Here is a 16078-nt window from a genome sequence, read left to right as displayed (position 1 = left end):
ACACGCTTCTTAATGTTATTTCCTTATTCCTCTAATTCTGGATTTAAAATCATCACACACTTCTGATTTCAACTTCATTAAGCATATCTGGATTTTAACTCATTGCAAAAAAATGTAACCTCATTACAGTTGTCTTTTTTCATTTCATTATCAGTTTTGTCTGGCTTTACGACATTAAACACTTCTCAATTAAACATTTTTAAGTACATATTCTAAACTTCCACTTGCTCTCTTATAGCTTACTGCAAAACCCATTGCATTGCTATACAAGTGCTAGATATGTGGGATTTGTAAAGTGCAACATCCTTGGCATCTAGACATTTCAGTCCTCTGGGCTTTTACACAGTTTTATGTTTGCAAACCACACATTACCCTCCATTAAAAACACACCTGTTCTTTCAGCTATATCCATTTGCTTCCTAGTCATAAACCCAAGCTGTGCATATCAATTCAACCATAACACATTTTTAATTACCAATGGACACCTAAGGCCTCTGTACAGGATGCAGCTCTCAACTCAGCTTCCCTCACATTATTTACTATTTCACTTTTAACTGTTCACAATTCTCCATTTTCAAAACATTGACCAGATGTAAACACATTACCTATCTGTAAAACCTTCCCGTTATCCATAAGTACCACAGTGTCTGCTTTCTCCAAAAACTCTGTTCTGTGGGTGCAAAGGATTCTGGTCTTGTGTTTCAGAATCCCCAAAAAACACTTCTCAAGCAGGTGGCGAGCAACGTCAGCATCTACAGCAGCTAGAGGGTCATCGAGCAGGTAAATCTCTTTATCCTGAGGAAAGAGAAAGGGGAATAGAGGAAGTCAATCATAAATGAGGGTCCAAAAACTACTTCCAGCCTATCAGAATGTTCATCATATACTCATCGTATAAAGTCACGATGCTCTTCCTGTGAAACCAACATTCAGGTTGGATATCAGGAAAAAATATGAGGCTCTGCTTAAACTTTATGCATCCAAGTCCATCTTTACAAACCAGAATCTTACCCCAGACCAACTATGTCCACAGAGGAGGCTCCACACCCCAGCATCAAACTTCAAATCGAGTTTATTAAAGTACATCATACAACTGTACGACAGATTCCAAACAAGAGTATCTGATGACACATACGGTGGTACAACTTTACAGATTTGTATTCCTAATCTATATTAATTTGTAGAAATGTAAAACACTTTTATCACCACCAACATCCTTAGTGCTTTTCCTAGACACAATCACATTGGATCTGCCATAAGCATGTCAATGCGTGGTAATGGAGTGTAGTGTAAATTGGATTTCCAAAGCGCTCTATTACCTAAAAGGTGTCCTGGCGCTAAAAGAAGAGAGCTACAATGATCTACTAGGAACAAAGCCAGGTTTTCAAACCTTTCCTGAAAGACAAACATTGGTGGCATTATCGCAGAGGGGCACGCAATTGGCCCCAGAGTGCTGCTGTCCTGACTGAGAATGCACAACCGCCAAATCTAGAGCAGCACACTCAGGACCCTATCAAGAAATTAGTAAGTAGTTTTAGTATGCACTTATGTTCCTACTTTTGCACTGCCCTATATCATTTTGCACAATACATAGCTTTTATAGATATTTAATGTTCTCACAATCACACCTTAAAAGAGTATAATACTACAAGTTCTTAATCTTTTTCCAGTTTGTAGTTAATTTCAAAAGTGCAAAAGACCCGTTGTTTCCGAATTGTGTATTACCAAGACAAAAGTTTCAGTTTCCCAACTGGTTTTGAAAGAAACTAGGTTCCAGTTTCCTATTTGGTTTTCAAGAGTCAAGAGGTCTTAAGAACTATTTCCACTGGTTCAAATTTTGCCAAAGTGACCTCAACCAATATTCGTTTTGAAGTGAATTTGTAGTTTTATTCAAGTTCTTAAACCCTGCAACACATATCAAGAAGTCACTACCTGTTCCCTGGATTTGCTTAGAGTTTGTAGAAAACTACACCACAGTTGGTTGTTTGTTCTGCTCTTCTGCACACTCGCTGGACTGCTACTCAAACCTTTGGGAAACCTCCTGAACTCAAACTCTTTGAAAGTAAAGCAAAAGCATTTAAAGTGTGTGATTTAAACAGGTCAGTGGTTGAAATGGCTGATAAGATTATTGTGATGAGCGAAGAAAAGCACAAGGGTTCAGGAAGTCTTTCCCTTCTTGCAGGGACTTGCATTTCACTGCAGAATATGAGAGATACAACAATCAAGGGGGAGTTAACAACTGAAATGCGAAAATGTTTAGCACTGGTAAGGATCACATTACTAGGCACACTTCTTTAGTACTATAAGGAAAATACAATCACTCAAAGTTGTAAGAGTAAGGATCACTGTACTTCTTTTGACAAATTCCCCTTGGTGTTTAGGGTCTTGTTTTCGCCCTAACAAAGTCCAAGCGAGATACTACTGTCCCATTCTCTAACCAGGAGATTCTCACATTGTCTCTCTGCACATGCCATCTAGATCTTTGCAAGGTGTTGTTGTTCTCGCTCTATTTCAGGTTTATGTGTAGTGACTGCTCTTTTCCATGTTGCCTAAAATGGTAGAGGTTTTGAATTTGCTCTTTAGCTCACCTGATAAACTGCCCTTGCCAGGGCAATCCGAGCCTTCTGCCCCCCACTGAGGGTCACTCCGTTTTCCCCTACCTCGGTTTGGTCGCCCGCTGTCAAAACCTGAGGAAAAAAAGAAACAGCATAGTAAAGCCTTTAGGACAATAACATTCTACTAAAGATAGAGTTTAGACAGCATCGGAGGTCTCAGGAAAACAGACAAAAGTAGGACAAAAAAAGTCCCAAAACACTCCAGTATCATCAGTTCACTTTAGTAGAAATTTAAGAACCCAGAAACAGAATGTTTAAATCACCACATTATTTCTAAAAACAAATAACAGAAGAGCAATAAAGGGGCACTTTGAAGCTCTTCGCTTTTCTTAGCAGATAGAAAAAATAGCCAATATTGAGAGCAGCTTCAATGGATCTTCAAGATATGAAGTGACATGGGTTCTGTATAAGTCCGTCTCGATGTTGTAATAAATATACACAGCTCTGGCCTTTTCCCTGTAGGCTGATATACAAAATCACAATGTCTCAGCGGACACAAATATCTGCCACAGTGTCTACTATGTGAGTCTTCACAGGGCACACCAACAGTGAAAGTGACAGGAAGAAGTCCTCTCCTAACCCTTTTGAGGAGGTTCATCCAGAGTACAGATGACATTACCTGGGACATCATGGTCATATTGTCACTTCCTGCTTTGCAAATATTTGTACAGGAAAGAACACTGTCAACAAGCTTTATACCAACATGAATAATTCACAAAATAATGTCTTATCCCTTCTTCCTTGTATTAAGGGAGCTTTTCCACTGGCGGTAGTCACTGTAACATGAGGAATCGCAATCAAAATTTTCAAAAACAGGGTCTTTCCTACAAAAGCCAATCTCTGGACTGTAGGCAAATAAGCGATCTGTAGCCCCTCAAACACACCTTATTGAAAACAATTCCATATAATAATGCAGTTTACTCGTTTGTTTATTTTGCTTTTTCTAAAGCTTTTGATTACCCAATGGGAAGAGTGCCCAGGTGTGCTAAGCTATGTAAAGCGGAAGGAGGGTGGGAAAAAGCAACAGTCGGTGTATTTGCAATTTGGACAGTGCTTGTATGCTGTTGCTTTACAATATTTAACAATGTTGCAATGATTCAGAAGAGTGTAAACATTTTCATTGAGGGAAGTTATCTTTATTATTTTTCTATTATTTCCTTATGATCATGTTCACACTATTTACACAATCGCAACATACATTAGGGACGCCATACATATATGTTGGCTTGGGTCCTCTTCGTGGAATGTTTCAGAAGGACAGTCAATAAGTGTTTCGCCCCATCTGGCCAGTTTGGCCTTAGGCTTTTCCAAGGCTTGATAAGGTCATGTCAGTCTTCGAGGCTCAGCGGTATCAGGGGAAACGGTGTCAGGATTCGATGCTGTTGGTGTAGGCGACAGCGTCCTAGGTAATGGATCCAATACAGTCTCTTGCAGGGATAGCGTGCCCTGCCCGCTCACTGATCTTCCTCCCACTTAACATACCCCAGTCACTTTACATAGCATTTTACATAACCTAGCACTTTACATACCTTAGTGCTTCACAAGCCATTTTACGTAGCCTAACACTTTACACTGCACTTTACGTGGCCTAGCACTTTACACTGTACTTTACATAGCCTAGCACTTCACACAGCATTTTACATAACCTTGCACTTCACATAGCACTTTACATAGCTTAGCACCTCTACTGGACTAGGGCCTTACCAGTGCTCAGGGGGATGGGCTGACTCACAAACTGAATGGACTGTTCATACTCCTAGGTATTGGTGGCAAGAATTGGAGTTAAATGTCCTTTACCTCTCACCCTGGTTCTATGCCTACAACATTTATTCTAAATAGAATCTATAGATTACTGTGAAACATTCCAAAAAGGTAGGTTTTCAGACATTTCCAGAAGCTTAAAGGATTAGTGCTGGCACGTACAGACAGAGACAGAGTTGTAAGCTTTGCCGCGAGCCCTTGAAGGGATGTACCTCCCATTCAAGCACGACAAAAGCAAGGGACAATCACAAGGCTGTCCTCCATAAACAGCAGAGACCTCAAGAGTATGTAATGAAGGTGGATTCTACTTAGGAAGATAGGTGCGGTCCTGTGAATTGCCTTGTGGCTGATGCAAATTGTTTCAAATTGACATCCTTTGTGGATAGGCAGCCAATATACAGGGGATAAATGAGAAGAAATATAGGCTCTTTGATTCAAACCGAGGATTATCTAAACAGCAGCCTTCTGTATACGCTGTGGTCTATTTGTAAGGTTGACCATAGACTGAAATAAAGAGAACAGCAGTAGTCAAGTCTTAAAATAATGCAGATTGGAACATTGGAACGCTGAGAGCGCCATTGAAGACAATGGAGTGCTCCAGGCTTGTAATGGCCGGTAGAAGCCCGGAGCGCCAACTTTCCAATGTTTGTCTTAATGTTTCTCCCTCTACTTCTAATCTTAGTAGTTGGAATGTTCTAATAGCCTTGTAGAGACAATGCCTCAGGCTACACCTGTTGTTAAAGGCCCCCACCCTTGATATAGGCGGGTACAGGGCTTTCAACAACTGGTATAGCCCTCAGCAGCGGGTTATAAGGCTGTATTGGACCACTGCCTTCCTGTGCCCAACTGGAAGCAAATGAATGATGTTTGAATGATGCAACGCATATACAAGCAGGAAGTGGAATGCCTGTCTATTTGAGGAATAAATATGAGCTGCTGATTAAAAATAATCTCACGATTATAAGGAGGAAGGATTAGGGGAAGGGCCTAGTTTAACTGACCACCATAGACCAAGCATATTGATTCTTCAATACTACAATTTAGGCCTTATCTGTGTTTAGTGTCAACAAACTGGAGTTCATTCATCCAAGTGGCGTCAGTGCACACCTAGTCTTTAAAGTTTGACTCGGAGCCACTGAACTTTCAAATATAGTGTGGCTCAGAGGTGAGCCCTGAGGCAATCCATAAGAACATGTTTGAAGTCAGAACAACAGGAAGCTAGAGTAACTACTTGTATGTTAGCTTCCAATGCAGCCTCAGTGATGTGTGGCAGAACCTGGCAAGGTGCTCAAAGGCCACCTGAAGGTAGAACTGCCTTATTCTAGTAGAATGTTCCCTAGTTGCACAAGGGAGTACCAGTGTTTAGTGTGCATTCTGCTTGTTGAATTAACACTTTTGAAAATTGCATGGAGAAGTGAAGCAAATAGTGTAGTGAATTAAAAAAACTACTTTCAGTTCAGTGGTACTCACATTGAGATCGTCCGTAAGAGCGCAGGCCTCAATAACTTCCTGGTAGAAGCGAGCATTGAACCCTCTTCCAAAGAGGATGTTCTCTCTCACGGTGGCAAACTGAATCCAAGGCTCCTGCGCTGCAAGGCCAAATCCCTGTTCCCGGCCTGAGATGTATACAACGCCACCCTTCCTGAAGTTCCCCACAAGATGTGGTGTAGGGCAGTAAGAAAGCACAGAGTGAGTAACAAGGTTAGCAGAAAAACATATCACAAATACAAATATTAGTAGGTTGTCATGAGGAGTCGATCACAGTGCGAGATCCTGGAGGAATATAAAAAGTTACCTCAAAGAGATGGAGCAACTAATTCTAAGGCTGCGATTAGTGTATTGTTTGCAAAGACCTTGTAAATTCAGTCCATTGTATTAGATTAAATCAACATTTGAATATGGAGATATCCCTTGAAGGCAATGGCGTGGCTTAGGGAGGACCAACAATGGCTGGATACAAACCATCAGCTCAATCAATCCAATGATTGTCCATCTGTTTCTCTCTCCTAATTTAGAAACAATCTACCTTCAGCAGATGGAATGTTCCAATAGCATTATAGCTCTTCTGCCTATAAGTGTATAAAGAAGATTCAGGCCGCTTAACAACCAGTATCGTCCTTGGCAGCAGGCTAATAATGCTATATTAGAAAATTGAAAAGTTGAGGTCGCTATGAAAAACAATTAAGTGGAAGGCGGCAAATATTGACAGATACAGACCCTAAGCTCTGATATTCCAATAGTTACCTTTCTGTTCCACCGTGTGTAATTTAGAACATTCTACCATCAACAAGCAGACTGTGGTAATAACAATGCCTCAACTAAACAAGTCACTAAAATCCCTCTCGCTCTTGATAGGCCCTCGTCTGGGAGTGAAGGTAGAGGGCTAATAACTGAAGAATAAAGCCCTTCGGCTATAATACACACTGATTAACCACTAACTTGCCTAATCAGGTGATGCTCCCACAGAACTGACAGGCTCTGTAAGATTTCCTCTAAGTTTGTTACTGGATTTTGTTTTCAATACACGATTGAGCAAGGAGGGTGAAAAACAAAATGGCTTAATGAAAATGCCTGTCCAGAGCACTTGGGTTACTTTACTTTATGCTTGTGTAACCCTGGCCAAAAGGAGGGGTTGGGTCCTTGGGAATGGCTAATTGAGTTATTTAATCTATTTATGTAGCGTGGACCTAGACACACGGCAACAGGGCACTTGTAACTAGAGAACTGGAGACAGTTACAAACAAAAGAGCAGTGAAGTGTTGAAATGTGAGTCCAGGCACAGAAGAATAGCCTGAATAGATAAATATTATGTCTTTCCTTGAAGGGAGAAAGTTGAGAGTTAGCCTTATGTGGCCCGGAACAGAGGTTCACAGTATAGGCTCCAGCATGTTGTGTTGTTTTGGCATTTTTGGTTTTAGGGATGAACAGAGTGAAGACGATTTCTGTCCCTGGTTTAACAATTACTGCCCATGTGGCAAAACGTATGCGAATCTATGGGTGTAGATAAGCCAATAGAGTACAAAGGGTGTAGATAAGCGGATAGAGTACAACATGTGTGCACCTGCACAAAGCCATCACAGTAAATAGTTTGAGACTTTGAATGCACAAAGGTTTATTTCCAACATACAACGGTTGGCCGTAGTTCGCTGCTGTAGTCGTGAATAGCAAACATGCCCTTGTGCTCCATCACTGAATGGTGAAGTGTCTTCTCTTGTAAAGATGCTTGTTTACAACAGGTGAACTCAAGACTGAAATAGAGAACCAGTGAAAGTCAGAACCTTCACATAAGGGGCTGGGAGTAAAACTTGAGGCTGGTGGGGGGGTGTCTACTCTTCTAGCAGAATACAAAATACCATTCTAGCAGAATTATTAGCAGGACGGATCTTCATTTTCCATAGAACAGTGCAATAATGCTTGCTGCTTCAAGAAAGATGTTGGCTGTTCTTTTGGTAGCAAGGTCATGGTTTCTCAACTGTATTATTTCATTTCTCAGAGCTGAGTTGTACTTTCCTTCGGAGGACTTCCCTTTTCCGGCTGCAAATTGTTTTCAAGCCCCTTAGGTGAGAGGAGAGGACAAGGGACGGTAAAGCCTAAGTTTTTCCAAGGGATGAGAATAAGGCACCATAATAGTGTTACCTGTTCAGTTCCCCCGTGATTGCAGCAAGCAGAGAGCTCTTCCCACAGCCGACTTTTCCAACAACCCCAACCAGGGAACCCTGAAGGCAAGAAAAAGGCAATAAGTGAGATGGCATTCAAAAAAGGCAAAGAATGGTTAATGGTGCAATCAGAGAGAGAAACACATTTGGGCAGGGCCTAGAGTGACGAATAGTAGCCTGATTGAAAAGAATCTCAGTTGATGCCCAATGCCGGTAGGATGGCCCCTGATCGATTCAATTGAGCTGCAGTCTTTAGTGTCAATTCTGGTGAGGAAAATAAAGCAGCTCTGGTGGCTTGGATCTGCTGGAGTCCTCAGAATCAGTATCCTCGCACAGTATAGCAAGCACCCACACAGCTTGTAACCTGCTGCTGTACCTGGTCATGATAGGCAGTGGTGTAGCAGCTGTGCCGTTGAGCATAAAGGCAACATGTAAAGAGAACCCCTTTTCCCTGGCTTCAGTTGATAAAAACATTTTTAAATGGGACTGTCTTGTAGTTCCTATAAATCTATATACGATCTGTACGTTTAGACAACATAAACTAAGGGATTGGTGTCCAGATTGATTCCAGACACCCCCAGTGGATATGTTAATCTGTTATTCCAGCTAGCTCACAGTCCCACCAAGAGCCCCTCTTACCAAGGAGCGAATAGCTTCTGGCAACTATCGAACATGACAACCCTGACCCCGCAGGAAGCGTGGAAACAGTACAGTACTTTTCGCTCAGTTACTCATGCTCACTTTGTCTCAGAGAGAAACACAGAATAAACCATGGAGACGTTTTCATTAAGCATTTATTGAACCAGCGTCATTCTAGTATAAAATATGTGTGCTGCAACAACCATGAGACACACATATCTATACGGTTATAAGCATCTACAGAGTAAAGAAAAGGTAGAATTCTACCATAGTGCTAAAACAGTGAATATATGCAGGCATATAGATACATAACAGTTCAAATGCGTACTACTACGATTCAAACCCTAATTAGATGCACCTAAGTGTACCCAGCATGTATGTAGGTGTATAGCCAAGAATCCCCTTAGGATAGAGCCAACCTCGTTACCTGATGTGGGAGAGCAAAGGACCCCTTCTTGGTATCGAGATGGACACCCCGCAAGGGATGTCAGACCACTGTGTGCTGGAGTCTCTGTGTGTAGGGACCTCAGCGTCTCGCGTCAGTGTGTCAACATGGAAGTCTTTCACCTCTGGTTTGCCCAGCAAAGATGTAGTGCTTATATTCCCAAAAAGGTACCATCAGGGGTTCTACCTAGGAGTGTACTGTGGGCATGTCAGGCAAGGATGACAATAGAAGTGACCCGTATACAGATCTATTACGCAAAACCCGGTAATCCTGCTGTGATATTGAGATTCCTCATGCATAATACATGAGGCTAGTTTTCTGAGCAAACCACACGACAGTCATGTAGCACCTACCTAGGTAAAAGGTCAGCGCCAACCCATTATGTAGAACAATGGTAGGACAGATGTAGATACAAGGTTGTTTAATTACCCAGGCCTATATTGGGGTACAATGGGGTTCATAACAGTCAGTCAAGATAACTTTATTTCGGTCAGCAGACCATAAAAGTACAATAAAATATTTACACGTACAAAACTAAGACCATAAATAAGAATTAATTTAAGACAATTATTAAACATTACGTTATCATTGAGAACTTAGTACAAACATTCCATCAGTTAAAACTCATCCTTCTTCGCCACATGCCGAATAGGAAACGGGAAACAGCATAAACAATGGGAGGGTTAGTGTCATACGTCAGGACTCTGCATGCTTGGGCACACTGTCTAAGGCCCAAGTTTTTGCATAGGGGTACAAGCCAACATTTTCGAATTGTGCGGTAGACTGGGCAAAAGAACATAATGTGAATAATATCTTCATGACAGATTCTACAGGCTGGACAAGTGCCCTCCTTTGTTTTATCCCATCTGGATGTTAATGCCCCGATTGGCAGGGACCCATGCCTCAACTGAGTATATAATTTTCTGGCTAAAGGAGGCTGAATTAAATCCAAGAATGCCTCAAAGGCAGAATCAGTTTTCACCATTAGGAACTCAGAGGTCAACCTCCCCAGATCCATAGAGCAGCATACTTTTTTAGAATTATAAGATCTTACAGCTGCCCGTATCTCTGACTTCTGAATCCTCGCACAACTTATGGCCGGAGTATCCCAAAGATGGGATAGACCAACTAAGTACAGGGAAGTTTTGATATGGAGAAGCCATGGTATTTCCTTGTGATTTAACTGTCTCCATACCGCTATGAATTCCCCTCTATAAGTTGTGAGTTCAGGAACAGACCATAGCCTTTTCCAGAAAAGTAGTGGTCGTAGGGCAGGCATGTCACTTACAGATTCTAAATCCATGTCCAAACGTAATGGTGTTAGGGGAGTGCTCTGGGGGAGACCAACCAACCCGCGCATAAAAGCATGTTCTATCTTCTGCATGTTGGATGTGTTTGTGTGGCCCCACAGTTCAGCAGCATATAAAGCCGCTGACCTCACCTGAATTTTATAAATTTCCAGCGCAGGAGTGATTGGCTTAAATATGGAAGTTCTATGAGATCTTCCAATTCCTCCCGCTATCTGCGAGAGTCTCAGGGAAGATTTGGCTACATGAGCATCCCATATAAAATGCTCAGTTAAGGTGACTCCCAGGTAGGTAAAGGTCTTGACTCTTTCTAGGGGAACCCCAGCTAATGAAGGGTTCGGACGGGTGCACCTAGGGGGGCTGAAGATCATGAACTTAGTTTTCCCCAAGTTAATCTCCAGTCCCCTCAAGGCATAGAAAACCATAAAACCGTCCAAAACCCGCTGGATACCCGTTGATGTCCGCGACAACAGCAATGTGTCGTCAGCGAACATCAGAGCGGGCACCCTGCCAGAAGCCAAAAACGGAGCATCGCTATCCTTAAGGTTATTTAGTTCATTAATAAGGCCGTTTACATATAAACTAAACAATGTAGGTGCCAGTACACATCCCTGTCGAACTCCACGAGTTACAGGAAAACGGGCTGAGAGTTCCCCATTCTTCCCGCACCTCACCTGTGCGAAGTTCCCTGTGTGGAAGCGAACCAGGACATCAAGAAGAAACGTTGGTAGACCAAGATCCTTTAGCACCGACCATAATTTCTCCCTAGGGACCAGATCAAAAGCGGCTCGCAGGTCCACAAAAACGAGATAGAGGCTGCCACCCTCTACTCTTGTGGTTTTCCAATAGAGGACCTGGAGCCGAAAGATCTGGTCAAGAGTAGAAATTCCTGTTCGAAAACCAGCTTGCAAAGGCGTCAGAATTTTATTCATTTCCATCCAATCAAGTATTCTATTAAGAAGTATTCTACCCATCAGTTTTTGGGTGGTATCCAATAAGCTGATGGGTCTATAGTTGGATGGGGTGAGTGGACAGCCCTTCTTAAATATTGGAACGATCTCGGCTCCAAGCCATGTCTCTGGCAGCGCTGAGCCTTGTAAGACCGCATTAAAGAAAGCGGTTAGGTATGGTGCCCAGATTTTAGGTTCGGAACGAAAAAGGTCCCCAGGAATCTTATCAAGACCTGGCGCTTTATTTAACGGTAGATCTTTGATTGCAGATTCAACTTCTTTTAGGGTAATGTAATCGGAATAGTAATCAACCCCATTTCCGTCTGTTAAATCATATGGACTCGTCCCTGGTCCTAAATTACTCTGGGATAAGGAAGGATCTGGAAAAACAGCCATTACTGGGGCTGACATATAATTCTTGACCACGTTGGAAGTGGTCCTCGAATCAGGGGTAGAATAGAGTTCGTTGAAATGTGCCTCCCATACCATGGGGGCAATGTTGGATACCCCCTCCTCCTGCTCGCCACTCGATGAAAGAGAGACAATATCCCAGAAATTCTTGTAATCCTTGAGAAGGAGTGCCTGCCTCATATCCTCCCATCTGGTTTCCTCCCACTCTTTCCTAGCCCTATTCAGTTCCTTTTTATAGGCCAACCTAAGTGTTCTAATATTAAAAGTAACCTTTGATTTAATTGCGACAAGCATGTCTCTCTTTGCAATTTTGCAGGCATAGTCGAACCAGGGGTGAGTTTTAGCCCTTTGGCGCCGAGGCCTGGCCGTTGGATAAAATATTTCTCCAAGAGTCGTGGTCAATTTCCTATGTATTGCAACAGCCTGTGTAGGAGAGGCAAGGACCGCCATTTCGCTAATTAATGGGGTGGCAATCTGATAGATTTTTGCCAGGCGTGTTGGTGAATTCAAACATATTGGCCATTTGACCCTTCTCCTATTATTAGACAAAATGTATGGTGGGGGGGCTGACAATATACTTGGATCTGTATTGGAAAGACCAAAAGCGCCAGGCTTAAGGAATAAAACCAGGGCGTTATGGTCGCTATCTTGCCTATTTACAACAGAGAAATCTTTAAGCTTGTCCCAATGTTTAGCTTCTATTAAAATATAATCTAGAATAGAAGTGCTATTAGCTCTGTTAAATGTTGGTAGGCCAGAGCAGGAATTATCAAACCTTCCATTGCACGCCCATAAGGACATTGCAAGTGTGAATGATTTGATTTGTAGAACGAGCTTGGTCCATGCCCTTACTGGGGCTATCGCAGGAGATGGAATAGATCCCGACGAGTCCACATCATTGGAATCATCACAATGAGGGATACTCAAGGGTTCATACTGGCAGTTAAAATCACCAGCCAGAATAATCGATATAGTAGGGTCAAGGGACTGGATAAAGGAGTCGAGGGTAGTAATAACGTTTGACTCATTTCCATTTGTAGTGGGTCTGGAATAAATGTTTATAAGGGCCACTTGTGACTTGTCTGGTAGGATTAGTAGGACACATTGGATGTCTAAAGAGTTTGTTCCAAGTGTAATGGCTTGAATCCCCAAATGTGTTCCTACCCAAATAGACAGGCCACCAGAAGGGCGGCCCTTGCCTGAAGATACCGCAAGGATATCAAAGGTCGCAAAACCATGGCATATACTCCCTTCCAGGGCCCAAGTTTCTTGCATAATGCAAATGTCGTGGTCTATCATAAAGGTAAGCCACTCTGGCTCCAATAATTTGTTCCTTATTCCAGCTATATTCCATGATAAAATCTTCACACATCCCTGATTCCTTTTGTCTAGGCCATGCGCCTCCTTCCCCTGTTCTACTAGGGGGGTTTGCACTGGAATTTCATCAGTTCCCTTTTGAGCCCTCTCACTATCGTTAGGGGAGGAATCCGTGCCAAAAAATTGGGGAGAAGTAGTCACCGTCGATCCGGAGCCACCCTTCGAGTCACTATGAATAGATTCCGTGCTAGGGGTTTCCCCATGGATCAGTCAATCTACCTCCTCTAAGGCACTGAACCTGTTCCTATGGGCATATGTCTGAAGAGGGGGGATAGGATTAAAAATACCTTCCATGAGTGAGTTCCGCTGACAGGACCTATTGGGTAACAGGAGCTGATTTCTATCGCATTGGGGCCTCTGTGCATAGGTTGGATTTGGGTTTTGGGTGGGGTAAAAGTAAGACAGATGCAGGGGAAATATCTGAGAATTCCACCAAGGAGGGACTCTACAGATATAATCCACTACAACAGGGTCCCTAAAATTAATTATTATGACATCTCCTGCCACAGTTTTGGGACCCCTTCCAATCCAATCAATTCTTCTCACCCCCAAAATTTCCCCTGTCATATTTGGGGGGAGAGGTCTGTTTTTACTTAGCCATTGAATACATTTATTTTTCAGATCACTGTCATATTCTTTTTTCCCCTCAGAGAGGGTTGGAGCACCTACTAGGACCACCACATAGGGTTGTGCCTCTGGGGGGAGATTAATGGAGCACAGCTGGGAAGTACTAGCCCTAGGCTCCTCAGATGTCTTTGCCATAGGTGGAACAATTTTTGGGAGTGTCGCTTTTTCTTTGTAGTGTGGCCTAAGATTAGCAGAAGGAGTCCCTAAGGGCTGGGTGGTGGAACTCGCTGTGACTGTAACAGGGGGAAGTGTAAGCGTAGGATTTATATGTTTGTCAGTACTTGTTGAAATTCCCTGGTTTAAATTCTGCACAACTCGGATATCATCGGTTACTGCCCTCAGACTACCAGATGTAGGTGTTGTCTTGTCCTTAGTAGTTGTAGACTTCACTGTACCCCCTTCCAACTTATTTATGAAAGACGATATTCTATCTAATTTGGAAACAAGGGGTTTAATATGGGAGGCTATAATTCGCTCTAGACATGTCTGTAAATCGGCCACCATATTGGAGACCCAACATGGCACCCCTACTTCATAACACCCACTCATCATCCAACTGACGACATAATGCCAAATGCTAAAATATGCCTGTTTTAAAGCATAAAAAACATTGCTAAAATATGAATTTAAAAAACATCTAAAAACATGATATATGTTAAAAAATTATGTATAGGTAAAAAAGCTCTAGAAGGCCTTTCAAAAGTCGATATACTGTCAGACCAACCGAGGCATGCTGAAGGCCATAGTGCTCAGTGAGAGCAGATGAGGAAAGATAAATTATGTTTTTGAATTCTAGTTTTAGTTGTTTTCGAAAAAAGGCCAAATTGTTTCCAGCACATGGTGAGCCAAATGTTTTTGTGTCTTGTGTGGGAGACGCAACATCACTGTTGCCTGCCTTCGCAGACCAAGGTACCTGTACTACCTCTTGGATCAGGTCAATAGAGCAAAGGTGATCTTCTTCGGTTCCCACAGCTGTTGCTGAGGAAGCTTTCGATGCCTGTAAGCCTGGTGCAGAGCTGGTGTACATTCCAACAGGAGCTGAAGCATCCCATGATGGCTCTAAGAATGCCAACATCAGGATTGGAAGATGCTGAGGACAGTGCACTACATAGGCCTTTAGTGGGTCCAGCAGTACATCCACACCTGGAGGCGCAACGGATAGAAGTGTTGTCCAACACGCATTCTTGTCTGCAGATTAAGCAGCGGAGTACAGGCAAGACGCAGTTGACCCAGACTGATCTGAATGACAGAAACCAATGCTCGCTTAGTTCCCGAAACCGAGTTATGCCCAGATGGAGTACCATGCGTTCACGGCAATGTCGCTCCAAGAGCACTTTTTCCATCTCCTTGGTAATTGGGATGTCCACTGCATAGCAAAAAAACAGGATACCCACTACAAGTAGCAGGATCAGTGGAAGACCTCCAAAAATGCTTCCAAATACGGAGTGTATTAAAGATTAAATAACTCCGAAAACCATCTGAAAGGTGCTTAATAGCCCAGAAGCAATGTTCTTAAATAAGTGTACTATCCCACTCGTATCAGACATGCTAAAGATACGACGTAACATTTCCCCAAAATGGAGCAGGAAGTTTGTTCGGACTAGGGCCTGTATCTCAGCCGAAGACCCTGCAACCTGTTAATCAAAAGTCTTGCAGGCCGAGGTTAAGGCCACCCCTTTCTGTAAAAGTATGGCTTTCAGTCTGCTCAGAGAATCAAACCATGTAGGTAAACATTCAGCGAAGGCCATAGCGACGCCTCCCTGACTGTCTGGGTCGGTGGAAACAATACTTGCATACAGCAAGTAACCCTGGAACTCACTGTGACCAGATATGCAATGCCTGGCAGCATCCCACAATAGCCTTGATCATTCAACATCAAATAACTACCATTCAAGAGTAGTTTGAACACCGGATGAGTCACTGCAGTTGGGGACCCTTTCAGGTGTAGGTAAAAGGTTGTGTAACTAGGCCTGTATTGGGTTCATAACAGAACCGTGTAGTGGCACCCCACACTGTTGAGCTGCAATGCTATTGCACCAGCTGTGGGGAAGGGGAGCAGGAAAGGGAGATTAAAGGCCATTAAAAAGAGCAAATTGCAAGTACTGTTATATGGCTGTGATGGGCCAGATGGATGTGCCTGAACCCATGCCTAAGAAATAAGGCATGTAGTGGGGAACAGTTCCTGCATATTAACAAGCAAAGAGATGTGAGGGAACAATCTGAAACAAGAGTCATTGCCACAGCACAGTCTCATATAAAACTCATATGAGCTTCCCATGAACACTGTGCCATT

At 42.8% G+C, this 16078-nt stretch overlaps 1 protein-coding gene across 3 annotated transcripts in view; it reads right to left on the bottom strand.

The window, feature by feature from the left end:
- The window catches only part of ABCC10 (ATP binding cassette subfamily C member 10), a 209649-nt gene that overhangs the window by 81772 nt on the left and 111799 nt on the right, over window positions 1-16078 (bottom strand). For all 3 annotated transcript variants that reach the window (XM_085610306.1, XM_085610307.1, XM_085610305.1), the window contains exons 7-10: window positions 8010-8089; window positions 5844-6015; window positions 2586-2684; window positions 606-795 (exon numbers count right to left, since the gene is read on the bottom strand). In XM_085610306.1, coding sequence (XP_085466432.1) covers window positions 606-795; window positions 2586-2684; window positions 5844-6015; window positions 8010-8089 — 541 coding nt within the window. The remainder of the gene's footprint in view (window positions 1-605; window positions 796-2585; window positions 2685-5843; window positions 6016-8009; window positions 8090-16078) is intronic.

This window comes from Triturus cristatus, chromosome 6 (assembly GCF_964204655.1).
Source record: "Triturus cristatus chromosome 6, aTriCri1.1, whole genome shotgun sequence".
Lineage (NCBI taxonomy): Eukaryota > Metazoa > Chordata > Amphibia > Caudata > Salamandridae > Triturus > Triturus cristatus.
Note: the sequence above shows the minus strand (reverse complement) of the source record. Positions and strands in the feature narration are given on the sequence as shown.